This window comes from Phocoena sinus, chromosome 10, assembly GCF_008692025.1.
Source record: "Phocoena sinus isolate mPhoSin1 chromosome 10, mPhoSin1.pri, whole genome shotgun sequence".
Classification (NCBI taxonomy): domain Eukaryota; kingdom Metazoa; phylum Chordata; class Mammalia; order Artiodactyla; family Phocoenidae; genus Phocoena; species Phocoena sinus.
In genome coordinates, this window is record NC_045772.1 from 69,047,242 (window position 1) to 69,075,022 (window position 27,781).

Consider the following 27,781-nt stretch of genomic DNA (forward strand, 5'->3'; position numbering starts at 1 on the left):
CTGAACAGCTTTGTGCAAAAAATCAGACTGGACTACTTTTTCACACCATATACAAAGATAAACTCAAAATGGATTAAAAATTTAAATGTAAGACCTACAACCATAAAACTCCTCGAAGAAAACCTATGCAGTAAACTCTTAGTAATATTTCTGGTGATCCATCTCCTCAGGCAAGGGAAACAGAAGCAAAAATAAACAAATGGGACTACACTGAACAAAAAAATTTGCACAGTGAAGGAGACTGTCAGCAAAACCAAAAGACAACATACTGAATGGAAGATGGTATTTCCAAATGATATGTTCAATACGGGATTAATGCCCAAAATATACAAAGAACTCATACAACTCAACATTTTTTTAAAAAATCTGATTAAAAACTGGGCAGAGGACCTGAATAGACTCTCTTCCCAAAGAAGACACACAGATGGCCAACAGTCACATGAAAAGATGCTCACTCAGGAATCAGTAATCATCCAGGAAATGCAAATCAAAACCACAAGGAGATACCACCTCACATGTGTCAGAATGGCTATTATCTAAAAAGGCAACAAGTAACAAGTGTTGGTGAAAATGTAGAGAAAAATGGACCCTCATTGATGGGAATGTAAATTGGTGCAGCTGCTATGGAAAATAATATGGAGGTTCCCCCAAAAATGAAAAATAGAACTTCCATATGATCCAGCAATTTCACTTCTGGGAAGCAACCCAAGTGTCTGTCCAGAGATGAATGGATAAAAACGATATGGTATCTATATACACAATGGAATATTACTCAGCCATAAAAAGATGAAGTATTTCCATTTGTCATAGCATGAATGGATCAAGAGGGTACTATGCTAAGTGAAGTAAGTCAGACAGAGAAAGACAAATGCCATACGATCTCTCTTATATGTGGAATCTAAAAAACAAAACAAACAAACAAAACAAAATGAAAACAGACTCAAACAGTTGGTTGCCAGAGGAGAAGGAGGGGTGGATATAGCTAAAGGGGATTAAGAGGTACAAATCTCTAGTTATAAAATTTTAAAAGTCATGGGGATGCAATATATAGCATAAGGAATATGATCAATAATATTGTAATAACTTTGTATGGGGACAGATGGTTACTAGACTTATCATGGTGATCATTTCATACTGTACACAAATGTCAATAAAGTGCATTTCGGCCTAAAAACAAAACAAAACAAAAATTAAAAATCTACTGCCTTCATAAAACCCATAATTTGATTGGAAATATGTACAGGTAAAAAGGCAATTAAAACACAGTGTGGGAAATGTTATGATGTGGATGGTGCATAAAATTATGGGAATATAAAGAAGGAACATTTTACCTGACTTTTAAGTGTGAGGAAGATTTCTCAGAGGAAGTGATGTCTAAGCAGAGATCTGAATAGAGTTAGCCAGAGGTGAGAAAGAGAATGTTCTATTCATAGAACTAAAAGTTCCCTTTGGATGGAGCTTAGTCTTTGGGCAAAAGTAACAAAACAGCAAAATAATGAGGTAAGCTGGGGCCATATTATTTTGAGCCTTTAAGCCATGGAAGAACTTGGACTTTATTATGAAAACAATGAAAATAGACTGAAGAGTTGTAAGCAGGGATATCCATGTTTTAGAGGAATCACCATAGTGTGGAGAATGAAAGGGAAGGGGCAGCTGTTGCAGAAATCCAAGGAAGAAACAATAGGGGAGTAGTGGTAAGTACAGACCTAAGTAGATGGATTTGAGAGATATTTAACAGGTAGAATCAAAGACCCTTTGTGATTTATCACATGTAGGAGATAAGCAAAGACAAGAAAGAATGAGCAGTACTTAAGTGTCTGGCCTTAGAAACTAGTTAGATAATAGTGCCATTCACTGTATGGAACAGAGGAGGACATAGAAACCAAGAATATAGAGCATTTCAAGAAGTCAGGAATGATCATAAGTGCCAAGTGCAAGAAGGAGAGGTCTAGTAAAATAAAGACTGAGAAGAATACATTAGATGGTTTTACAAGTAGTCGGTAAGTGACCATGTGGAGTTTGGATACCCCAGAACAATGGCAAGATTTACAGCAAAGAGCAAGACTATGAGACAGGTGCTAAAGCCTTTTAGTGGGTGAGAGAATAATCAGCAAGTTGCCAGATGACAGGATGGAAGAATGTAATGCCAGAAGCCTCCAAGGGTTTTTATATGAGAGTAGGGTATAATTTTAAATTGATTTTTGAAGGGATGATAATAAATCTGCAGCACACTAACAGACATCTATCACAAAGAGTATATTGCTCCTATCTTTTATTAAAACTATTACAGAGAATCTTCTGCTTCATTCGCGAAGTAAAAGGATATTCCCATGGCTCTGTTGTGCTTTCTTTGATAAGGGATGCTATGACATTACTCGCTGAAGGTGTTTTATCATATCTTTTTATATTTCTGCTTGTAATATCATTCTTACTTCCTGAAGTGAAACTCAAACTCATTTCCTGCTAAAAGGATATACATATAAATCAGTGTGTCACACAAAGCTCACGAGGAAGTGTTAAGTGATTTTAGTAAGAATTATTTGCTCTTGTGCAGGCTGCAGTAAAAAAGCTGCCAAGTCTGGAAATAGTTTTAAATACAGGTACTTTCTCAGGCCTAACTGAAAGAGCATTGCACAATTATTCCTAAATTAAAGTGGTATATGGCACCTGTAATCTGATGACTCAAAGAGTTTGCGCTGCTCTAAAGAGAGAAATAGAAAAGTCCTGCAGAGTTTTAGCTACCCCTATAGTCAGAATAGGATGAGAAGTCACCTGGATTTAACCTTCCTTCAGCAGGTTTTCAAGCTGAATATATACCTTTTTTGTAACAATACTAAAAAAGAAAAAAAAGTAGGTTTTAGACAACAAATCATGGAATTATATAACTAGAAAAAATGTAAGATGTTACCTGCCAACTACTTTTTCCTTGCTCACAAGTAGAACTTTATATGTCTAAAAGAAACCATCCATCTGCAGAAAAAATTTGACAACCGCCTTTGCTGTGACGCTTGATATTGTTGAAAAAGCCCAATATGTAAGATGCTCTCCTGGGAAACTAATGAGTTCCACTTGGGTGCCATAGCTACAATTAGGTTAGTCCTTAAGACTGAAAATAAAGACCATATTGACACACTTGAAAAGAACCACCTCACTAAAATTCACTAATGTTCTAGTTGCTGTAAGGAAATTGCTAGAAATGTCATTGAGGATGCCATTCTCTATATTTTTAGAGGGTCTTCTCTATGAAAACTCATTGGAAAATTTTCTCTACCGTTTCCATAAGAAAGATCAATAGTGCTTCCGCTAAGTATCCACCGTATGATGCAATATATGGTCTCTGTGCCTGATATTATCTGTTGATTATTTGCTAATATTCTATGGGACTGCTCTAAAGTCTCTCCACCATCAACATGAAAGAAGACAGCCAGAAAAACAGAGCTGAAAATAAAAATTAGTGCAGAGAGTGGAGGAAAACATAGGAAAAACTCCCATCCAGCATACACAGGGATTTTGTGGCCATTCTGGATGTGTGCGTATCTAAATATGTATATATTGCTCTTCTTTCTGAACATTTTCATCACATAGAACTCACTATTTTAAGCACAGTGTATCTGCTACTGGAAAACAAATTATCCCAAACTGAAGTAATTTAAAATAGCAAACAATTATTATCTCATAGTTTCTGTGGATCAGGAATATGAACACAGTTTAACTGGGTCCTCTGGTTGATGGCCTCTTACAGGCTATAATCACCGTGTACGCTGAGGCTATAGTCTTCTCCAGGCTTGATTTGGGGAGGATCTGGTTGCAAGTTCACTTGGCTTGCTATTGGCTATTGGCAGGCCTCAGGTCCTTGCTGGCTGTTGTTGGCAGACAGTTCTTTGCCAAGTGGGCCTCTCCATAAGACAACTCCCAGTGGGGCAGTGTGTTCCCCAGAGTAAGGGTGGTGGGGGTCGGATAAGGGAATGGGAGGGAAGGGAAGGGAACAGAAGGGAAAGCAAGACAGCAGTCTAATCTTGGAATTAACATCCCATCACTTTTACCATATTCAATTCATTAGAAGTGAGTCACTACGTTCAACCTACACTCAAGGGGAGGGGAGCACAAGGGCTTGAACACCAGGAGTGGGGAATCATTGGGACCATCTCAGACACTGCCCACAGTTACAGTCATTTTCTCACACTACAGGGACTCTTCTTCACTCTTATTGGGATCTAAGATGAGAAAATGGTGCTTCATTGCTTTGCCCTAAGCAAAAGGGAACTGATTTTAATTTTCCTAAACTATAGCCATGGGTGCAGAAATCAGCCCTTAACCTTGGCCATTCTTTGGTCAATCACTAAGGCCCTTTCTGAGACTTCACTATGAATATGGATCCCTATCACTTCGTTTTTTGCCTAATAACTCATTCTTCCTACAGTTTAACCTGATACAGGTTATTTCTGGAAAAGGTCCAAGAGATCTTTAATCTTAAAATAAGCTCAAATAGCCCAAAATTATGAACAACCCACATAGCCATCAACAAGCAAATGGATAAACAAATTGTGGTATACTCATACAAAGAAATACTACTCAGAAATTCAAAGGAAAGATCCGTCAGTGCATGCAACAACATGGATGAATCTCAATCTTACTGAGTGAAAGAACCCTGACCCAAAAAAAGCACATATTGTATGATTCAATTTATAAAAATCTAGTAAAAGAAAGCTAAACTATAATGATAGAAAGACGAGTGGTGCCTGGGGATGAAGGTCAGGGTAGGGAAAGGCAGGAGGGTGGTATCAAATTGAAGGCTTTAAGTATATGCAATTTATTGTATGTAATTTTTATACCTCAAGCTATTCTAGAAAATACTGCAAAAGATAAAACAATGAAAAGTGGGCACCAATCCAAAACAATAAAACACAATGTAGCTAAAAAGAAGAATCTCATGGTCCTTATTAGAATAGAACTTGACTGCAAATTAGTTACAACTGTCCAGGAACTCAAATATTCAGTGTGCATCAAAGCCAAGACTTTCTTCTAGAATATCCCCGAATGATCTTCTTTCCCTCCTGATCTCTCTGTTATCACCTACTGATTTTAGGTAGGGTAACCACACATTTCAATTAGCCTTGAACATGACAGTTTATGCCTTTTCTCTCATGTTACTATTAATAGCCCTCCCCTTCATTTCCAATAGTGTCCTGGTTTGGATAATAAATTATAAAATCATCCTATTTTTAGGTAATACTGTGTGGGGTTTTTTTTCTTATTTCTATTCTGTTTTTTATAGGGATTTGTTTAGGGAGCTATAGAGAGTGGAATGGAGGGAATACCCCTTTTCCTCTTCTTTTTCTAGTGAGAAAGGTTCAGAGAAGGAAAAATAGAATTGAAAGAGTGAGGTTCTCATTGTCCCATTGTGGACCCTTCCTAGCCTCTTGGTTCTCCAAGCAGTGGTGCACATATGACATACATTTAATAAAAGTGGAAAAGGATCAGACCATTGGGCAGATTTTGAAAAGATGTATTTAGCAAGGAAAAATAAAACCTAAAAAATAAAACATTAAAAGCAAAGTAAACTAAATTCACAGAAATATATGGGCAAGCCTGTTTTGACTGCCTCTTGATCCTTCTGGGCAAATGAGAACTTCCTTGGTAACTGTAAAAGCAGGCAGAGCTATCCACACAGCATAGGGCTCCACTCCAAGCCAATTTACACAGATCACCATTTCTCAGTGCCATTTCTGGGCTATGATGGAAAATATAATGTAGCTATTCAGCCATGCGATTTACTATCTACCCTGGTTTCAACCAAAATCAGGGAAGAAACATTGCTATGTGCAGTGCTATGCCCAGAAGCTTTCAAGCTCAGCCTTAATTTAATTCTTTTATTTTTCTTTTTTAATTTAAATTCTTCCCTTCTCGTGACCTCATCCTTTGCCTTTAGCAAACTCCTCCCTTTCCCAGAAGTAGGAGTTGAATTGAACACATATTCTTCTACCTCCAGTTATTACTTCACTCATACTATAACATTACTTGCTTGGGAAGGGGGCCCTGTTGCCAGGGAAACCAGAAGGACTGCGTAAGTTCAGCCTCAGTTGGCTCCTTTATTCTAATTGATCAAATTCTGTGTTCTTGACTCATCTCATTTTTGTAGTCATAATAAGGTAAGATACTTCATAATTCCTCTGACTTATTATACATTTTATCCATATCTTCCTAAGATCTCACTGATCTGTGTCTTTTCTCCCGAATTCACTACATTAACTCATTTATTTCTATTAACCAGGGATGCTATTGAAAGTGTTTAGAACAGACTTGGCATGAGAAGTACCTATCAGAATGGATGCATTCACTAAATCAGAATGTATACTAGCTATAGATAAGAACCAAACCTAGGGCATACTAATCACCAATCTAACTAACTTTGATATCTTTCCTTCCTGCTATCAAACAGACTTCTCCTCTATCAGTCATGGCACACTTAACATCCTGATCGGCCATCTAATATTATCACCATATACAATTGAATAAGTATTAGATTTTGATGAAAAATTCATCTTTGCCTTTTATGTCAAATCACAGGATGATGATTTAAAAAAAAAATAGGTTTATATATCTATTTCCTTCATAGGAAGAAAGACACTGTGTGTTAGAAGGTAGAGAAGGCTATTAAAGGTAATGTACATAGGAAGGAGAAGTACAATATATTTGTTACTGAGAAGTAGAAGTAGAGACAGACACTAACCTCTCCTGATTGATATATCTTAGTTTTAAGATCTTTTCATTGGAGCCTCCTATTTAGTGTCTTAATTCAGAGAGGCCTACTTCTGTGGCTCTCAACATGAAGTCTATAAACTTCCTCATATTGTACACAAAAATTGGGAGGCTGGGGAAGAGGGTACACGGTGATCATTAGACACTCCAAAACTCTTGATGTTATCGCTACTTTGCTGCTGATTCTTTTTTTTTTTAACTGTTGTTGACTCTTAAGTAATCTATACATTTAGTCTATAACCATGACAGATAATCTCTTGTTGCCAACCTTGACTTGGATCTCCTACTCCTACATTCTTACCTTATCTTTGAAATCCATCATCACTCATTGTCTGGCTATGATTAAATGTGTCCGTAACCTGCTTCCTGAACCAGCTCTGGATACTTCTTTGATCTCAGGGAGATGAGTCTCTAAACTATAACTGGTGATTGGTACCCAAAGGAAGTACTCAAAAAGTGTATTTTTTAATCAATGAGGCCAAGCTCAGAGAAATTAACAGTGTCAATAGCCTGACTTTGTCTGAGACCCTGTTCCTAAGAAACATAAGGAGAAATGGCTATTGTGAATTTTATTTTATTTTATTTACTTAGTTTTCGGCCGTGCCATGCGTCATGCGGGATCTTATTTCCCTGACTAAGGATTGAACCCATGCCCCCTGCAATGAAAGCATGGAGTCTTAACCACTGGACTTTCAGAAGTCCCTCTATTGTGAATTTTAATTAAGAACTGTCCCATAGACTGAGGGTCTAAGTAATTGCTTCCAGGTAAATTCCCTGGAAGCAATTCACCAAATGGGTGCACAAATCTAGCTTCTTCACTAGTCTAGGTCAATTTTCATAAACTTACCCTAAACTGACTCCACTGTAGATGGTGTAGTGAAATGATGATTAACACCATCTTCTCCAGACACTTAAATTGTTTAAGAAGCTGACTTAGCTTTCTCCTTTTTCTGAACCCTATGTATGTGTTAATTTGACATAATCCCAACATAAATATCACATATGTTACTCGTTTAACACCTACAAAATCTTACTTATTTCTCAGTTTTATGAATATCCACATATTCAATTACGATAAATACATACATACTGCTGTAATTTCTTCTCCTTGGGTAGTTACTCATAACTTTATCATCAGTGAATTATTTTGGGTGCTTAGCTTTAAGTTTACACATCAAACTCTCTAATAAAAGTAAATGACTTAATTAATAAATAGATTTGATTACCTAATAATTAACATTATATTATAATAATTAACATAATTAACATTTTATACATATATGTGTATAATAGTATACTGAATAATATATACTATTATATATAATGTATATTTTATATCAAAAAACAGAATACATATAGTATATGGACAGTCTTGAAGCAAACAAATCCATTAATTTTTTTGCTAAAAGAATATAATCATTTTATATGTGATATATATTTTTTCCTGTTAACTGCACATGATGTTGACTACTTTACACTTTTCAACATACCCGAGAACAATCCTCCTAATCTTTTAAAATACGTATTTTAAGGAGAGAGAATTAAAATATGTAGGCTATAAAATATAAGTCAAAATCTAATACCCCTTTACTTTCTTCAAATTTTTTTATATTATTGATCTTTTATTATAAAGGACGTAATATAGTTTTTTTTAATTAGGTAAGAATATTCATTTAATGTTGCTTTAATCGGGATCTGTCTTTGGGCATCCCATTTCTAAGGAATTTCAACATTGCAATTATTATTATGCTCTTCTGGGTCTTTTGACAGTAACTTAATCCAGTGTATTACGCACATTTGCTTCTCTAGAAAAGAAAAATGTAGAGTGTCAGGGTATCCTCATGATAGCCTAAAGGAAACTGAAATAGAGAGAAGTTAACCTGTTCCAATGTGATTCTCCCCTTGAGAAGAGCTCAGGCAGGCTTGCTCTTCTCCGCTATGAAAAGGTCATTATCCTCTTGCTCTGGTGCAAAAGAGGTTGTAGACATTCTGAACCAAGCTGCCAGAGCAGTGTATATAATTATTCTGCCATTGACATTACTAGAACAAGGAACTTTTTGAATGATGAAATATTTTATCAGTAGAACTCTGTTTACTGCTTTTCATCTATCCCTCAAGAATAACTACGGGGTTAATAGATTACAAATGGGATAACTTGTCACAGAAATGTCACTTCTAAGCGAGTGCTGAGTCATCTCGTATTAATTTATTTAACTATACAACTTTTGGTAAACCTTGAACCTTGGGTTATCATATACATCAGTTTTTCATGTCTGGAAAGTATTTATTTCCTGCATGTTTACCACTCAGGAAAAGGAATTGAGAAGGAACCTAAAGATGTTTATTATTATATAGTCTCTAGATAATGGATACACACACAACACACATGCACACACAGAGAGACCACTATGTCATTAATTTACATGATGTCAGCCATAATTCCACCAAATTTTCCCTCTCCTTTCAAAAAGGTCAAAATTGGCAAATAATCATTTAGTAACTTAATATGTGTTTGATTTGCTTTTCTGAATCCTAATGAAATATTTGTTTTCTGTATTTACTTTTCACTGATGAAAAACAAAAGAAAGAATAGCTTATGTGCACTCATAAAGATGTGTTCCAATAGCATTTGAGCCAGGTGCTATGTATTCCATGTACTAATTTCACTCCTAAATCAAGTAAATTTAAGATTATGTATGATGTTTTATGGCATAGGAAATTAATACTTATTGAAGACCTACTGGTGCCAGGCATTGATTTGGGCATTTTTTATGAAATTGATAGTAATTATTATAATTGATTATAATGTAATAAGATCATTGCCATAAATTATGTCATTTCATTACATTAACCAAAGTACTTGTTACTATAACAACTGATATTTAATGAGAGCTAAAGATTTGAGAAGCTAAAATGTTCTCTTATTATAACAGCAACTAGCATTTATCAGGAGCTCATGGCATGGCAGGAACCACATCAACTGCTTTGCATACGTTGTTATCTGTGATTGTCACAACAACACGAAGGTAGGTACCAATATCCCCATCGTATGCTGGAGGAACTCAGGCTCAGGAAGTAGTTTCCCAGACACAGATACAGGGTGTCAGGACAAAAGTCCATGCTGTTTCTACTACACCACATTGCCTTCCATACCAAGCAAAACTAAAGGCAACCAAGAGTTTTAGCAATCTTTAATTTAGTTTGTTTCTCCACTTTAGAAGCACGCATTTCCCCCAGATTAATAATAATAATGATGATGCTGATAACACTGATACTAATAAGAACCCTATCACAACAACAAGTTTCTAAAAAAAAAAAAAAAGGAAACTGTTTAACTTTTCTGAGTTATTTTTGCCAGTAAGTAGCTAAGATGGGGCTCCAACCCAGGTATCTCATTCCTGGATCAGAATTCTTCCCCAGTAACAAGCTGATAAACTATTTAATAAGAGAGTTGAAATAAGCAACTATGAACAATGATCACAGAATACCTCCTAAGTGTGTCAAAATCAATGTCGATTCTGGACAGATGATAATGTACGCCATAGAGTAATAAGGATGCAACATTGGTTGTGTTTTTCATTAATGTTTTAAAATTTCATCAATGCAGACAACACTAACAGTAAACCTGTGACAATTTGGGCACACTGCGCTATTTTACCCTTGTACTATCAAAGCCAAGTAACGTGCAACCAATAGTATTAAAAGCAGCCACCGGAGCCCTGGTGCTATACTGCCTTTGGCTAAATAAGTTTGTCTGTCTGTCTCTCTCCCCGCCTCCTTTTCTCCCTTCCTTTCATTCTCACCAGCCTCCCTCCTTCCCTCCCTCTCCCCAATACCCCACTGGGTCAGCCATCTTGACCAGACTCAGCCATTCATTTCCAGCTTTTCTTCTCATGAGCCCATTCTGGGCAACCAGCTCTGCCCCTTCCTCCCAGCCTTAGTAATTAATTGTGCTATTATTGTGAATTAAATGTACAAGCAAGTCAATGTTTAGCCTAATTAAGAGTGAAGCCAACAAATTATTTAAAGCACCACTCTAGCAAAATTTGCATTCAGCCTTGTATTAGCAGCCAATCAAGCTTTTCAGCCATTGACTCAAGTACTTTCAGGCTTCACTAACACTTACAGCTAGGCTTTCTCCCCACCCCAGCTTCTGAACCCTGCCCTAGGCCTCCATCCTTTACCCATCCCTAAATTCAGTGTTTTATTACATACCACTGAAAATAACATCCGATCCCTTTTTTCATTTACTACAATTTAAATGGATACATTTGTACTTCGGTTATTTTGTCAGTTTAGGTCATACAAAAACTGTATAGTTTAACATTATTAAAGACAATTTAAATTTTTTCTTGTCATTTCCCAAAATAAATTTGGCATCTTTCAAAACAAATTCACAAACATTCCTTCCTTAGAATGAAGCTACCAGTATAAACAGTGGTAGCAGGTCAACCAGCTTTGTACTGAAGAGCAAAAGCAAATGAAAATCACAGTTCTTAACAATAAAAACATGTACCAGGGCTCCTATTTCTAGACCAGTGGTGACTAGAAAGAGGAAAAGTTTGATTAAGGAATCTGAAAGCATTAGTGGAGGTTTTAAAATTAGTGAATTTAGTAAAGAAAAAAGTACTGCCTGGAGTAAATTTCACCTGATTTTTTTCCATTAAAGGATAATTCAGCTTTGGGCAGAATAACCTGCTGAAACATACATCCCTGACAAGAGAAACTGAAGCTATAAATCAGAGTCTCTTCTGATACAATGTATGGACACACTGTTGGACCAGAGTATGGTCATTCTTTAAAAAAAAAAACAAAAAACGAGGATAAGAGAGTGACAGGTTAAGGCCTAGGTCAGCTGTACACATGGACTTTACAAAGCATTATTAGATCTTGAACAATTCCATGCAACCTATAGACAAGTAGTCTAGGCCAGTCTCTCACTTGTTTTTCTTATTTTTCCTTGCCTGCTTTTGCTGCCGCCTCTATACTTAAAAGCCATGCATTTTAGATGTTAAGAGAGTGTCCATTTCAAATACTCCCTCCTGTCTCCTCTCCTCAACCGAGCACCCTTATCACATCCCACCCACTGTGCTCACGGCGCTCATTCAGTGAGTGCTCCGTACAAAAGTTCTTACTAAAACTTATCAGAAAGAAAACAGAAGAGACAATTTACTACATTTTCATTACACTCATCACCTAATTCTTACCTCCATTTTTTTCAGGTCCTGAATATGAATACTAATATTTATTTTTGAAATTGCCTGAATCACTTTGTCTTAATTTCTCAAATTCTGTACCTGCAATACTTAACACATATTGATATATTAATTAATATTTGTAAAACTCCTCTAGAAAAGGCTTTGTGTCTGGAAAAAATAAAACTTTTCTTTGTGATTGACACTAGAAAACATCAGCTTCTTCATATCCTACTCTAAAGAGTATGCACTCTTTGGACACTTATTCTAGTTCATAGAGGAATTTTTATCAGTGAGTCGTGTCTAATTTCCTCAGTGAGAAACACGATATTTATCCTTGTAACACTGGAATAAGTCTATAAACATATAGATGTATACGTGTGCATACAGATGTTTATATGCGCTATTATTTAAACCTGTTTTAGAACATAGAAGGGGGCCAAGCACATCACGAAAGAGGTGCTTATTAGAGAGCTCACTATGTGGATTTCTTAAAAATTGCCATTAAACACTAAGAGAGCAAATATTTCAACACCAAGTTTCAGAAATTCAGGAGGAAGAGTCTTCTTTTCAAAGGAGAGAAAACCTGCCGGTGATAACATTGAAACAGTGATGAAAACATGCCCTTTGCTGCCATCAAGTGGCTGCTTTCAGAATCTTTTAATAAGCCTCAACCACGGTGCAAATGCTTTTCTTTCCCACCGTTTCATTTCTCACACATTACACACATGTTATCCTTTGGGGGACTGGTATATTTGAAAAGACCAGGCAAGCGTTTCCTAAATTAGGGCGTAATACTATGGATGCTAAAATGTTCCATGACTAAGAAGTTCTTCAGAAAGACAACATCAAAAGGGGTTTGAAGTGTCCAAACACTGAAAACCCTTCCCAGCCCTATGTGCCTCACACAGTTTCTGTCAGTAAAGTCCTCAATCTGGACTTGGGAGCAAAGCTCTCCATTTCTATCCATAAAGAACTTCTAATAGATTGGCTATAAGGCACCTAGTGAACACAGAGGAAATTTTTTAAATTGGAGAGAGATTCATTTAGAATCAATTTTAATCAAGTCCTGTAACTGCAGGGGAAAATGGTTTCGTGTTTCTTTCCTATTTATGTCTCTCTGCCTTGAAGCTTCAGTCCTGTATGTAAACAAGGCACCGTATTGTTGAACCGTGATTACTACATAACCCTAATTTTAACTTGGTTGCTTGCTTTGCCCCCTTTTCTTTGAGTATCTTCGTTTTTCTCTCCCAAGAGACAGTTAATTAAATACACAGCTGAATGAAAGGAGAAAGGACAATTGCTATTTTTAAAATATGCAAAATGCCACAGCAGCAGCCCCTTCATATTCTGAGAAGTCAACAGCATTCATCTTAGAGTATTGGTCCTTTTGATTGGAACATGCATTAATATGATTTTGGTCATGAAAGGAAAAGCCCCAGATAAATCAAAGTGGACAAAAGTTGGAGGGAACTAAATTGCTCTGTATAAGGAAACAGAGAAATTCTGAAAGTTATTTGAGGGTGGGGAGGTACTCCAGAGAGAAGTAGAAACTTGAAACTGGGAGAAGAGAACAGCCAGGGAGACTTGGGCAGGGGATGGAGCGTTCTAAAGTCCAAAGGAAAATGTACATGAAAACCATAAAAACCACACCTGTGGCTATGAGTTCTTGGAAGATTTTTGTGTTCTACCCAAAGCCCAATCTAAGTCAGACAAGCTTCTTGATGTTCCCTGTGCTAGTGATGTTTTCCATTCCATCCTTTCTCAGTAGCAGTTTGCAGGACCATCTAATGTGGAGGCTTCTGTTTCAATTTCTCACTTATACAAGCCCAGATCCTTGTTTCTGATGCAAATGTGAAAGTTAAAACTCAAGTTCCTGAGTCACTGCCTGAGTGTCACTTCACAGGCTCACTGCCTTGGTGTTCATATCCTTCTTCATTTTTGGCCTCAGGGTTTTTCCTTATCTTTGGGTAAGCTCAGCTATGCATTTATAAAAAGTCTATCAGGGTTTGGGGAAAACTGGACAGCTACAAGCAAAAAAATCAAACTGGACTACTTTCTCACACCACATAGAAAACTAAACTCAAAATGGATTAAAGACTTAAGTGTAAGACCTGAGACCATAAAACTCCCAGGAGAAAACATAGGCAGTATGCTCTTTTCCATAAGTCTTAGCAATATTTTTTCGGATCTGTCTCCTCAGGCAAGGGAAACGAAAGTGAAAATAAACAAATGGGACTAAATCAAACTAAAAAGCTTTTGCACAGCGAAGGAAACTATCAACAAAATGAAAAGGCCATCTACTAAATAGGAGATATTTGCAAACAATATATTGGATAAGGGGTCAATATTCAAAATATACAAAGAACTCATACAGCTTATCATCAAAAGAACAACCAGATTTAAAAGAGGGCAGAGGACCTGAATACACATTTCTCCAGACATACAGATGACTAACAGGCACATGAAAAGATGCTCAACATCACTAATCATCAGGGAAATGCAAATCAAAATCACAATTAGATGTCACCTCACATCTGTCAGAATGGCTGTCATCAAAAAGAACACAAATAACAAGCATTGGTGAGGATGTGGAGAAAAGGGAACCCTCCTGCACTGTTGCTGGGAATGTAAATTGGTGCCACTATAGAAAACAGTATGGAGGCTCCTCAAGAAAAGAAAAATAGGGGCTTCCCTGGTGGCACAGTGGTTGAGAGTCCGCCTGCCAATGCAGGGGACACGGGTTCGTGCCCCGGTCCGGGAAGATCCCACATGCCACGGAGAGGCTGGGCCCGTGAGCCATGGCCGCTGAGCCTGCGCATCCGGAGCCTGTGCTCCGCAACGGGAGAGGTCACAACGGTGAGAGGTCTGCGTACCGCAGAAAAAAAAAAAAAAAAAGAAAAATAGAACTACTATATGATCTAGCAATTTTACTTCTGAGTATTTACCCCCCCAAAATAAAAACACTAATCTGAAAAGATATATGCATCCCTATGTTCACTGCAGCATTATTTACAATAGCTAATATATGGAAATAACCTAAGTGTCCATCCATATACGCACGGAGAAAGAAGATGTGGTATTACATATAAAATTAGTCATTAAAAAAAAGAAATGAAACGTTGCTATTGCAACAACATGGATGGATCTAGAGGGTATTACACGAAGTGAAATAAGTCAGACAGAGAAAGACAAACACAATATGATCTCACTTTTATGTGCAATCTAAAAAACAAAACAAAGACACAAACAAAACAAAATGAAAAGAGTTATAGATACAGAGAACAAACAGGTTGTTGCCAGAGGGAAGGGAAGTGATGGGGGCAAAATAGGTGAAGGAGATTAAGAGGTATAAACTTCCAGTTATAAAATAAATAAGCCACAGGTATGTAATATTAAGCATAAGGAATATGGTCAATAATATTGTAATAACTTTGTATGGGGACAGATGGTTACTAAACTTATCATAGTGATCATTTCATAATGTGTGCAAATGTCAAATCCCTATACAGTACACTGAAACAGACATAATATTGTCAATCAACTATATTTCAATCAATCAATGTTAATCGGATCTAAAAAATAAAAATAAGCAAATAATATTAAATGAAGAGGGAAAAGAAGTCTAAGTCTGCATTGTATTTTTCAGCATTCCTGAAGGTTTTGTAGGAGGAGAGGCTTCAGGTTAGCTAGTCTGCCACTTTGTAAAAAGGAAGTTGTTCATAAAATGTCTAGATGTAAAAGTCTGCCCAGGATGAGAGCTTTCTCTGCAGCAGAACCCTCACCTACGACCTCACACATTTATGGAAGATGAATTGAGTTCGTCTTGGTGACTTAAAGAATAAAGCAGCACTTTGGTGGCAGGAGGTGTGGAGGGAGAATCAAAGGTGAGAGGAGACTTTCCCCTGAGTGTAGGAAATAGGGATTGTCTTGGTCCCTTCAGCACATCTCTAACTCCCCTCTTTCCCTCTCCACCTCACTGCCTCTCAGCCTGGCTTCCCACAGATCGCTGAAGCCATGAGTGAGTGTACACTTCAGGGCACTCACTGTAATGAGAGCTCCAGGAGCACGCAACTTGACTCTTATCAAGCGAGCTCTGGCTAAAACTATCAGTTCTGATCAGGTAAACCTAGGGACTTTGTTCTCCGTAACAAGGGATCAAGGGACTCTGGTTGAGACTAAATTTACAAACAATTCTAAAATTGGGGGGGAAAAGGGAGGGAAAAAAAGCAAATTATTCTAGGGAAACTTCATTTTTTCCTTTCTTAAATCCTAAATCCACTCTCTGTAGGCCTCACAGATTCTGTTTTGGAAAGGAGTTCTAAAATACATAAACGCAAGTCTAGCCATCATAGAAAATCCTTGAAATCCTTTTCAGAATGGTTCTAGACCAATATTCCTAGAAAGATCCACAGACCAGCACAGGTTGAAATCCCCAATGCAAATCAGATTCAGTGTAAAGAAGCCAGAATTCCTCTCTACCACCAGCAATCCTCTGATATAAAACCAGCCTGTTGTCCTTTCTGTACCCTTCTGGCTCCATCATTCCCTGCCCTAAACAGGATAGGGCAATGCCTCAGGTAACATGGTGCTTCCACCCCAAAGGCACAGTGGTATCCACCTGCTCTAAGAACTGATTTTCCTCCAGGTTTGCATTTCTACATTAAAGCGCTCACTAGTTCAAATGGCATGTGTTGTAACTGTTGATAATACATCTTTTATAAATGGAGATTTTTAAATGTGTAGAAATAAACCATTTTCCCCTTGCTTTGGATTTTTCTTCAAAAAGTAGCACCATTAAAGATGTCCTCTCAAGCAAAGATCCTTTTCAACAAAGATGAGGCATATTGGTGAAGAGTTCGAGTTACATAAGACTATGGAATTTATGTAGTCTGAGAATAAAAGACAATCACCTTCAATTTTACTTAAGACAGATACACATAAATTCTAGACTAACTCTTCTCTTATTTCCTGCACATATCTCCTACTTCTTTCAATTTTCAAATTCAGCTTGAATGATAAAAATACAAAGAAAGGCTAATAGGCATATGGTGATTGAGCAACAGGATCAACCATCCATCAAATGTGTGCTAGCTTAAGAGCAGGCTGTATTACTAGAATTCACTACTTAATAGCTCAACCCCTTCTCTATTACTGCTTAAAATAGAGATTTAATTATAATGTAACTTTGGGCAAGTGACAAAACCTCTCTGGTTCTCAGTTTCTTGATCTGTAAAATGGAGATAATAAAAATACCTATTGCAGAGGGTCATTGTGAGGTTTGAAACAATTTGTGTCTCTTACTGAGTGGTCAATAACTGTTAGCTCTCACTAAGGTTAGCGTTGTTATTAGCTGTTGATTGTTTTACAATGTGCCATGGAATATCTATTATTGCATTTAATTTATTATTTTTAATTCTGCTTCTTTCAGAATTAAAGAAGTAAGAGTAAGAGTAAAGAGTAAGCACTTCTGGTTAGCACAGACCTCATTAGCTCCATATTAAAAAAAAAGTAGAATTAGATGAAAAGTCAACTTCAGAGCAAAGGATATATTTTATGTACATATACTATTTAACATTTTATTTCCAGCAACAGCTTAAAAAGAGTAAGTTTTACATGGATCACTTCCTCTTCTGGTCCCAGGGCTGAGAATGCACAGTTCCTCTCAGAGAGACTTTTGATTGTGTTAGATAAATCCAGGAACACACCATTACCTGGTTCCATTATACAGGCACTGTTCTAAGGCTGAGGCTTATTCTGACTAGCCATGGGTTAGAATCTGTAACTCCACCATTTAAAAATAGACCCAGTAGGAATGGCGTCATTTGAAGCCCAAGAAATAATTACAGACAAAGCATTTTAATAACTTCCTAAAGCCTGGATATTTGATCTGCAATCACATTCTTGAATTTACCACTTGTTAGTATGGACTAAAGTATAAACCTGCAATATAAAGTATAAAAAGCAGGTGAAGTACCTGCTTTTCTTTTACTATTCATCTCTTTAATGGTGGGAAGAAAACAATAAAATTTTAATTGAGTTATCCCTCTCAGCACTGAACAGTGGTGGACAAAATCTATACATAACATCAAAATAATTGCACCGTGGAACTGGCCAGCAGTCTTGCCTGGCCTACATTTAGAAGAAAAGGATACGAGCTAGCTTTCCAATCTATTGGAGAGGATAGATCAAAACCTTCTAGAGGAACTACTTCAGTGTACAACAAGTATCTAAAGTGGTTTCTTATTGTCACTAATCTAATTCTTAAAGCTGTAAGTTAAGGTATTCTCCTTACATTCTGCCCTTAAAACTTGTAAAGAGCAAACCAAGAACTGGAGAAAGTTAAAAAAAAAATCTACAATCTACTTGTTAGCACACCTTCATGCCATGGTGATTTGATTAGTGATTTGATAAGTATAGATTACAACCTTGGACTTAATACAGGGTGGCCCACTTTTAAAAAGGCCCATTTATAACAAAGCTCTCTCTGTTGGAACTGCCAAGAGAGTTTAAAAAAAAAAATGCCACCAGTATCAAACACTTTTATTTAGCCACGCATTGTAGAGCAATGTAATTGCAAACCTGGAGAGCTACATCTTAGGACAGTTCTACTGATTGTGTGATTATAAACAAGTCAAGAAGATTTCCTGATTCTCATACTCTCTGTCACTATAATGAAATTACTACCTGCTCTCAGACTACTCCACAGAGAAGACCTAAAGAATAAGGAACACTATATAAGTATTGCAAAGTGCGATAAGCTTCTTGGATAAAAGACTCTAAATGTCTCAAGAAAAATGCACAGATTATCCCTATTAGGGTAGAATATTTGTAACGAAGATTTAGGTTACTACAAACTAAAAAATTATTGAATTCTTACAAGTTTCAAATATAACACTCACCACAGTAGAAAGGGGAAAGACAACCTACCCCATGTTCCCATCCATTAGAAGAATCGTGTTGTATATGTGAGAAAATATGAAGAGAAAGAGAATTGTGCTGAAGAACATTGTCATCCACGATCCATGATCCTCTCGAAACATTTTTAACCGAAGCAACTGACCTGCAATATAAATATTATTGGAAATCAGTGTACACTGTAACTCAAAATCCATACAGCTTTGCTTTATTTTAGTGAATCTCTATTATCTCACAAATACTCTGAAGCCTTTGCCCTAGCACTTGTCTTACAGGTGAAACCACTATCTAATGTCCTTTTTGCTCTTTTGTACGTAAATGGTGAAGTCCAAGACAACCTCCATATCATCATCCTAGAGCAAACAATACTAGTATGAGAATCTGGTATACAGACATCATTCACTAGGCTGTGATGAAAACAAATTAATTAGGACACTATTACCTGCTACTTTTTATTTCACAAATATGTTTTTGGTTCATTTACTGAAACTACTTAAGTAAGGCAAATGGTAACGATGTTGCATAAATTCCATATAATTCCCTCTTGCTTCCATAGACCCATTCCCAATACTGGCCAGATGATAAAACCAAGTCATACTTCACTTATAAGAAGATCCAGTTGTTAAAGGTACATGCAAACATGAACAGTAAAAATAAAGTCTCTGTCATAAGAGACAGAAGGCTTAGCCTTACTCTTAGCTAAAATATCCATAACCACATACAGGCTGGTGCCCAAGTCTGTGGGGTGTGTGGGGCCTGGTGGCGTGTGCATGTGTTATGGTGTTGGTACGGCTCCTAGCAAAACATAATACCTAAAATTCCATTTATAAAGACAATGGCTAAAATTGGAAAGGATGGTCAATTAATCTATGACAAAGGAGGTAAGAATATACAATGGAGAAAAGACAGTCTCTTCAATAAGTGGTGCTTGGGAAAACTGGACAGCTACATGTAAAAGAATGAAATTAGAACAGTCTCTCACACCATATATAAAAATAAACTCAAAATGGATTAAAGTTCAAAATGTAGGACTGGAAACCCTAAAACTCATAGAGGAAAACACAGGCAGAACACTCTTTGACATAAAATTGTAGCAATATTGTTTTGGATCTGTCTCCTAAAGCAAAGGAAATAAAAGCAAAAATAAACAAATGGGACCTAATTAAGCTTAAAAGTTTTTGCACAGCAAAGGTAACCATCAACAAAACGAAAAGACAACCTACCGGATGGGAGAAAATATTTGCAAATGATATGACGGACAATGAGTTAACACCCAAAATATATAAACAGCTCATACAACTCAACATCAAAAAAACACAAACAACCTGATTAAAAAGTGGGTGGAAGGCCTGAATAAACATTTTTCCGAAGAGGACATGCAGATGGCCAACAGGAACATGAAAAGATGCTCAACATCACTAATCATCAGGGAAATGCAAATCAAAACCACAATGAGATATCATCTCACATCTGTCACAATGGCTATCATCAAAAAGAACACGAATAACAAATGTTGGTGAGGATGCAGAGAAAAGGGAACACTTGTACAGTATTGGTGGGAATGTAAATTGGTGCAGCCACTGTGGAAAATAGTATGGAGGTTCCTCAAAAAACTAAAAACAGAACTACCACATGACCCAGCAATTCCACTCTTGGGTATATATCAAAAAAAAAAAAACCCACAAAAACCCTAATTCAAAATGATACATTCACCCCAATATTCATAGCAGCATTACTTACAATTGCCAAGATACTGAAGCAAGTGTCCATCAACAGATGAATGGATAAAGAAGATGTGGTGTATATACACAATGGAATACTACTCAGCCACATAAAAGAATGAAATTTTGCCATTTGCAACAACATGGATGGACTCAGAGGGTATTATGCTAAGTGAAATAAGTCAGACAGAAAGAGAAATACTGTATGATGTCACTTATATATGGAATCTAAAAACTAAAACAACGTAGTGAATATAACAACAACAAAAAAGCAGACTCAGATATAGAGAACAAACTAGTGGTTACCAATGAGGAGAAGGAAAGAGGAGGGGAAATACAGGGGTATGGGATTAAGAGGTACAAACTATTGTGTATAAAATAAGCTACAAGGATATATTGTAAACCACAGGGAATAGGGCCAATATTTTATAATAACTATAAGTGGAGTATAACCTTTAAACATTGTGAAACAATGTATAATATTGTAACATATAATACTGTACATCAACTATACTTTATACTTCAATAAAAAAAGAAAAAAAGAATGTTAAAATGCAAATACTTCAAAGAGGAAAATGTATTAAGATGAACACTAAAGTAAAAATTACTAGTATCATAATCAGTCCAGATAAATATTTTGATTTATGATAAAGAGAACTGAGAGCACTAGTATCCTGAAAGGTGAGAAAGATTAAAAAAAAAAAAAAACAGGATTAAGAAAAAAATAAACATAGGTCACCCTGGCTTCTCCTAAGAGAAAGTTTATCTAAATAATGATAAAGGAGATGATTCACATATAGGAACTACAATTCAAATAGGGTAGGCCTGAAACCTTAACAATAAAATTTCTCACTAGAGAAAATATTCCCTTTTTTTGATGATATGTTAAAGGTATGGGGAAAATATGTATATTTCCATCTGCAAATGGTCTCTCTAGGGACAGATAGTAGCTCTCACGTAGGCTACCTCAGTAGCCTTAAGATTACCTACAGTAATCTTAAAAGAAATCATCTTTTAAGATTTAACTACTAATTTTCCCTTGTCCCTTTCTTTCATTAAAATAGCACTTCAGATTTCATTTGGAAACCAGACTCACAGAAACACTACCCTAGATAAAACTTTAAATGGAGCAAAAACGGATTTGGTTACATTATCTGGTTTCTTGGCCTGCACAAGAGAAGCAAAGGACAAATCTGAAAGTCAGGGGGAATGTGAATTATAACTGAAAGAAGAATGTGGAAAATGTTCTACTGAAGCAAAGGATACTAACGCTGCAAATTACAGCCTTACAGAACTTGTTGATTAACTGAATCAATAATTATAGAAAGCCAGGGATTTGCAAGTCTCCACACAACACATTGACAGGAATATTATAAATAGATATTTAACACAGAATGCTTGAGAGTAAAAAACCCATGCCACGAATATCTTAAAGCAAGCTGTAGAGAATATTATTTATTCTTTGAACAAATATTTAATGTGTGCTTATTGAGCAAATATTAAATGTGTGCTTACATGCCAGCTGTGGTTCTAGGTGCTGGAGATATAGCTGTGAGCAGGGTAGGAAGTGTTCAAAGTCAACCATCATTTGGATATTTAATGAAAATGTGATCTTATTTTAGACTGATTTGACTCAATGTTCCCTTTGCTGCAAGTCCTTCAGCCTTGACCTATTTATTTAATTCAGCAGTTGATATTGAAGAAATACTAAGACCAGCAATTAGAGCTCTTGGAAAATTTAAATGCGAATTTCTTTCTTAACATATGCATATGTCAAAAAATTCACTAATGGATGTATTTTAAAAGTCAGATAATAATGCTGGTGACTTAAGAGTGCTTTGCAAATAAAATACAGTGGGTTAACTGTACATGGCTGAAATAATACAGAGTTAGTAAAATGAGAAATGTGACAGTACCATTTATGCTGTCATCGCCAAACTCATTGCCTGGCACTAATTTCAGTCATTAGAGTCATTAGAACGAAATGGCACGTTAACACGGCTTGCAATTCACTTGAAACACACAATAAAATATATTAAGGCCAGAACTGGTGTGACCCAAATGTTGAGTCAAATCACATTAAAAATTTTTCCCATAAGTTACTTCAACTTAACTCATTGAGTGTCCATCCTAATGATAGAAAGCTGTATACACAGATGGCCATCAGCTGACTCCCCATGCAATCTAATCAAACTAGGAACCTCAGAGTTACCCCAGGATGTCACATGAAAATGCACTATCTCCTCCCCTGCAGTGTGACCATATATTTGGTTTCCCTGGGACAACAGTGGCTTATAACTGTTGTCCTAGAATAATTATTAATAGTGCCCCCTTCCTTTCTGAAGTGCACTGGTTTGGACAATAAGTTATACGCCACCTTTCCTATAGGTCACAGAATTCAGAGTTTTTTTTAACACTTTAGAGGAGTTTCAGGAGATAACTGAGTGAAAACAGTCTTCATAGGTCAACAGAGGTAAAAGACATCACTAGGAGGGGTATATTTCTGACAAGGTGATAACGACTTTTATTTTAATCATAGATATATTTGTAAATCTGAGTGTATGTTTATGTTACTAATAAAATCTGTCTTGCACTGTATGGACTATAATCTTTGATATGGTCAAGGTAATTGGAAAACAAATCTTAAAACAATCCGAAGCATCAAGGTGGTACACAAGCCTATATCTGTGTTGGAGGTTAGGGTTGGAGGGCACAGGGATTAATTGTTACGAATGTTGATTAAAGTAAACTGAAATAGCCTAGAACCTCAGAATCTTTCCTGGAGATACAGTAGGTTTAGAACCACTAAGATGTCATAAGATTCTAACAAGGATAATGACCTAAAAGCATATTTTAAAATATATGATGATGGGCTTCCCTGGTGGCGCAGTGGTTGAGAGTCCGCCTGCCGATGCAGGGGACACGGGTTCGTGCCCCGGTACGGGAAGATCCCACATGCCGCGGAGTGGCTGGGCCCGTGAGCCATGGCCGCTGGGCCTGCGCGTCCGGAGCCTGTGCTCCGCAACGGGCGAGGCCACAGCGGTGAGAGGCCTGTGTACCGCAAAAAAAAAAAAAAAAAAAAAAAAAAATATATGATGAGCTCACATATACGGTGGAAGACAGAGGTAGATGAGTGTAAGAGAATTATGGAGAGCCTACTTGGTTTCTTGGCTTTTTTGCTGCTGTGTCCTCATCAGCAAAATAATAGAAAGGAACATTTCCTTTGTACCTCACAGCCAGACTTTTATGCTAGGTTCTGGGTTCCTTTTCTTCAGGCATAATTTTCACAAAGAGGCCTTGAACAAAGAAATAAACTAAACTATCTCAGAGGAGAAGGAGTAGAAGTGTTTGTGCTTCCAGGGAAGAGATTAATGTACTCCTGGGAAGTTGTTAAGGCAAGATTAAATAGGGTGAGGGTGTCTAGATTCACTGAGGATACAAAGATTTTGGCCTCCAAGGTGACAGAACCTCATTTGGGTTTGATTCCATGGATGCTGGTGAAGGCCAAAGTATCAAGGGTCATGGCCTTGGAATTCAGGTAAGGAGACTGAACTGACCCCAAAGGAAGGAGCCAATAGAGCAGCCACCCACCTTCGTTAGGAACACAGTGACCTGGTTAGGATGGTGGAGGTCATCGAGAGGACGTGACAGCTGGCTGACCCAGGAGTTGGACCTGGGCAATCAGAGGTTCCTCACCCCCTCCCCTGGCCTTGGAATGTACATTCTGCCCACCGCACCCCCAGTGGGACCGTTTTCAAGAAGACAGTCTTGAGAGAGCAATGTGTTATTGAGACCATCTGCACAGAATATGTGACGAACCCAGTTAAGGCCTCTGTATAAACTTTTGACCCTGGTGGGCAAGTATAGAGATCTACTTGTCTTGCGGCCACTCAAGACAAGCCTCATACATAAGTTCATTTGCTTGCTAAACCTACCAATCTGGAGCAGTCTGCCTCATTCTTTGGTCTGTCCTTTCCCTCCAAGAACGGGGCCAGTTTAAGATTTCACCCAGGAAGTCCCTGAGGTTGCAAACCTACACTCTCTTAGATGGCACCATTGTGCTAAAGAAGAGGCAGAAGACCATCACCCAAGCAGCAATGGGAGAGGGGAAGACAGGTAAATGCAGACTCAAGGATTTGTTTCCAGGACCCCTATAAGCCCTGGGACTGCTTTAAACTTTAGATATAAAAAAGATGATCTAAATAAAATATTACGAATTTTGTACTCTCTGTTCACCTTAATGAGTGGGAAGTCCAAGCAAGATTTATTTAATTTAGAGGGAAAAGTATGGCATTACACATACTACCCTGACCAGGAAATATGAAAGCAGGCATTTTCCTCAAGAGGACGCTAAACTGAAGTTAACACTACTATCCATTAAGTCTTCTGCTGCAAAATATCCTACATATGATGCAGCCGATTATAATGTATACATAATGTGTACATGCAACTACTTAATGTATACATAGATATACATAAGAAACAAATGTAATCTGCAGTTAGTTAAAGGAATATATTTAATTTGTTGGGGTCAAAAAGCAGTCAAAATCAGCATAGCAGGCATTTAACATACCAGTAAGAATATTTTCTGTTGCAAATAACAAAAACAATTGTTCCAAACCCTTGCTTTTAATCACTACAGAACACTTGGACTTCAGATGTGCTCTGAAAATGGTGTTACAAAAGATATAAGTAAGTATCATTTTTAAATTAAAAAACAAAAATAAAACAAACAAAAAACTAATACCAGCTTAAACTATAAGTCTATAGGCTTCTCATATTTCCTAACAAGGATATTTGTTCCCTGAACAAAAAATAGTTTTCTCCTTACTATAAATGTTTAGAAACTAATGTAGATTTAGTTTAACTAAACAATAATATGACTTCAAGAAAGGCTTCATCCAGCACTCAGACAATATGACCAAGGTTTAATTTATCTGCATTTTCCAGCTCTGTTCCTTCAGGGTGGGGTCCCATCTCAGCCAGCTCCTCCAGCACATTCATATGTACTCGTTGTAACCCTAAAATGACTGTAGCAATCCTGATGAATGTGTCTTCATTTTCGTTTGGGGAGGAAAGCATACTGCTTTTGCCCTAGCATTTCTTGAAAAGTCATGTGATTAACTCCACTTGGGCTTGTTTGGGTCCTGAACCAATCACCATAGCCAGAGTTATGAAAAGCAATGATTAACTAAGTCTATGTCACATGCTCCACTCCTACAGCCAGAGGAAATTAGTTCCCTAGCGCTACATTGACCCGCAAATGCAAGGCAAGTATGGCAAACAAGTTGAAAAATGTAGAGCCCTAAGATGAAAGGTCCCTGGGTCCTTGAATCACTGCTTGGAACAGAGGTGCCTGCCATGTTTGGGGTTTAAGTGAGTGAGAAATTCAATTGAGATGTAGTCAATTCTATGTTTTGTAGGGTTTTATTACTGTAGTTAGCATTGTCTTACCAGATACAACATGACCAGTGAATAAAAGGCCCTGAGAAGGTAAGAAAAAATGGGTTTAAAAATAGCCCATGTGGAATCTTTACTTCTTTTTTTTTTTTACGTCCCTAGTACTCAGCAAAACACATGGTAAACTATTTATATTGGATGAAATACTGATGGGCAGATTCTAGAAGGAAAATTAAGACCTGTCCTCCAAAAGAAAAATTCTACAAGTAAAATATGCAGGAAAACACATCTTGTTGGCAGTGATGTAGTCATCACTCAGACCACTCAATCTCAAAGACCTAATGCCCAAGACTGTCTAGTTTGCTGTCTACTGAGCGTGCACCACACCTGTCTACAACCTGCAACACGGTGAGGCCATATTTGTCTTCCTCACCACTGGTGTCCCCATGGCACTGACACATAGAGCGTCTTAAATAAATAAATATTTGCCCAATAGATTAAAAAGGAAGGGACACACAAACAAACAATATTCCACTGTATGACTAAAAGCCCTCTGTCTTTGTAAATCTGGTGCCTACCGCACCCGCCCTGTGAGCCCTGTGAGCACTGCAGTTCTTCAAGCTTCACCTCCTCCTCATTTTCTCCCCATAAATTAACTACCTCCTGAGATCTATTCCCTCCTACTCAGCATGAAGCTCCTGTGTCCTTATCAGACCTTCTTTTCTGCAGCACCCTTGTTTCTTGTGCACCCCAGGTTTATTTTATACTTGCCCTTCAAAACCCCAATTCTGATTCCGAGCTACAATTTGTTTTCTCCAATTTCAGTAAACTTCTGTGGAAAAAGCTACACAAATGGGTTGATAAGCTACTACATAATCACGATCCCCAACTTCAGCTGCTGCCACAGCACTGCACATTAATACATCCATTTCAAATTTCATCTCAAAACTCCTACTAAGCCTCTTTCACTCTCAGAATATGACCTTCGTCTCAACCTCAAGAAAACATTGCTACTACTAAATATGATTTCCTTCAACCTTCTTCCCACTCACATTCATCCACTTATCTACTTTCTCTGTTATTCTTACTTTCTTCTTCTGTTTTTCTTTGTGCTCCTCCTGCAAAAGACACCATGTGTGCCTTTTTAAAAACATACCCTCCTCTCTCTTGGTGCCTTGCTTCATCATCCATTCTTTCTCTCCTTTGTGTTTCCAATCTCTCCCACTCTCCGGGTTCTCTTCCCTCTGCCTCTAAAGCCTCTTAAGTCCATCCTATAAACAAGGCTTTCTTGACCTCATATCCTTGAACTACCATCCATTCAACTTCCCTTCTCATCCAGACTTCAAGAGAGAGTAATCTCCATCAGCCGCACTCACTGATATCTTACTTGCAATGCAGACACTCTATTGAAATGGTTCTGGCAAATGTTAATGGCCCCCACCATTGCCAAACGCAATAGAAATATACTGGCCTTTAACTTACAGGACATTTCGGCTGCATCTGACACTGCAGTATCCACTCTGTCCTTTTTGACACTCTACTTCTTTGGCTTCCCTAACACCAAATACTCCTTGTGCTTTTTCCACTTTGTTTATTCTTATCACTTTGGGGGGCATCTATTCTGCTTGTCACATAAACAATAATGTTCCTCATGGTCTGCCCTCAGTCTTTCTCCTTGTCATACCACTACATGGTCTTGAAATGGAGCAGGACCCTATGGTCCTTGCCCGCCCCCCGTGTCCTCAGCCTGCCTTTTGTCTGTGGAAAAACTTTAGCCAGAGAATAAGT

At 37.4% G+C, this 27,781-nt stretch overlaps 1 protein-coding gene across 2 annotated transcripts in view; it reads right to left on the reverse strand.

Annotated features, from left to right (window-relative positions):
• TMEM117 (transmembrane protein 117) overlaps positions 1-27,781 on the reverse strand; it is a 566,206-nt gene that overhangs the window by 451,607 nt on the left and 86,818 nt on the right. For both annotated transcript variants that reach the window (XM_032647238.1, XM_032647240.1), the window contains exon 3: positions 18,885-19,017. In XM_032647238.1, the coding sequence (XP_032503129.1) occupies positions 18,885-19,017 (133 nt within the window). The remainder of the gene's footprint in view (positions 1-18,884; positions 19,018-27,781) is intronic.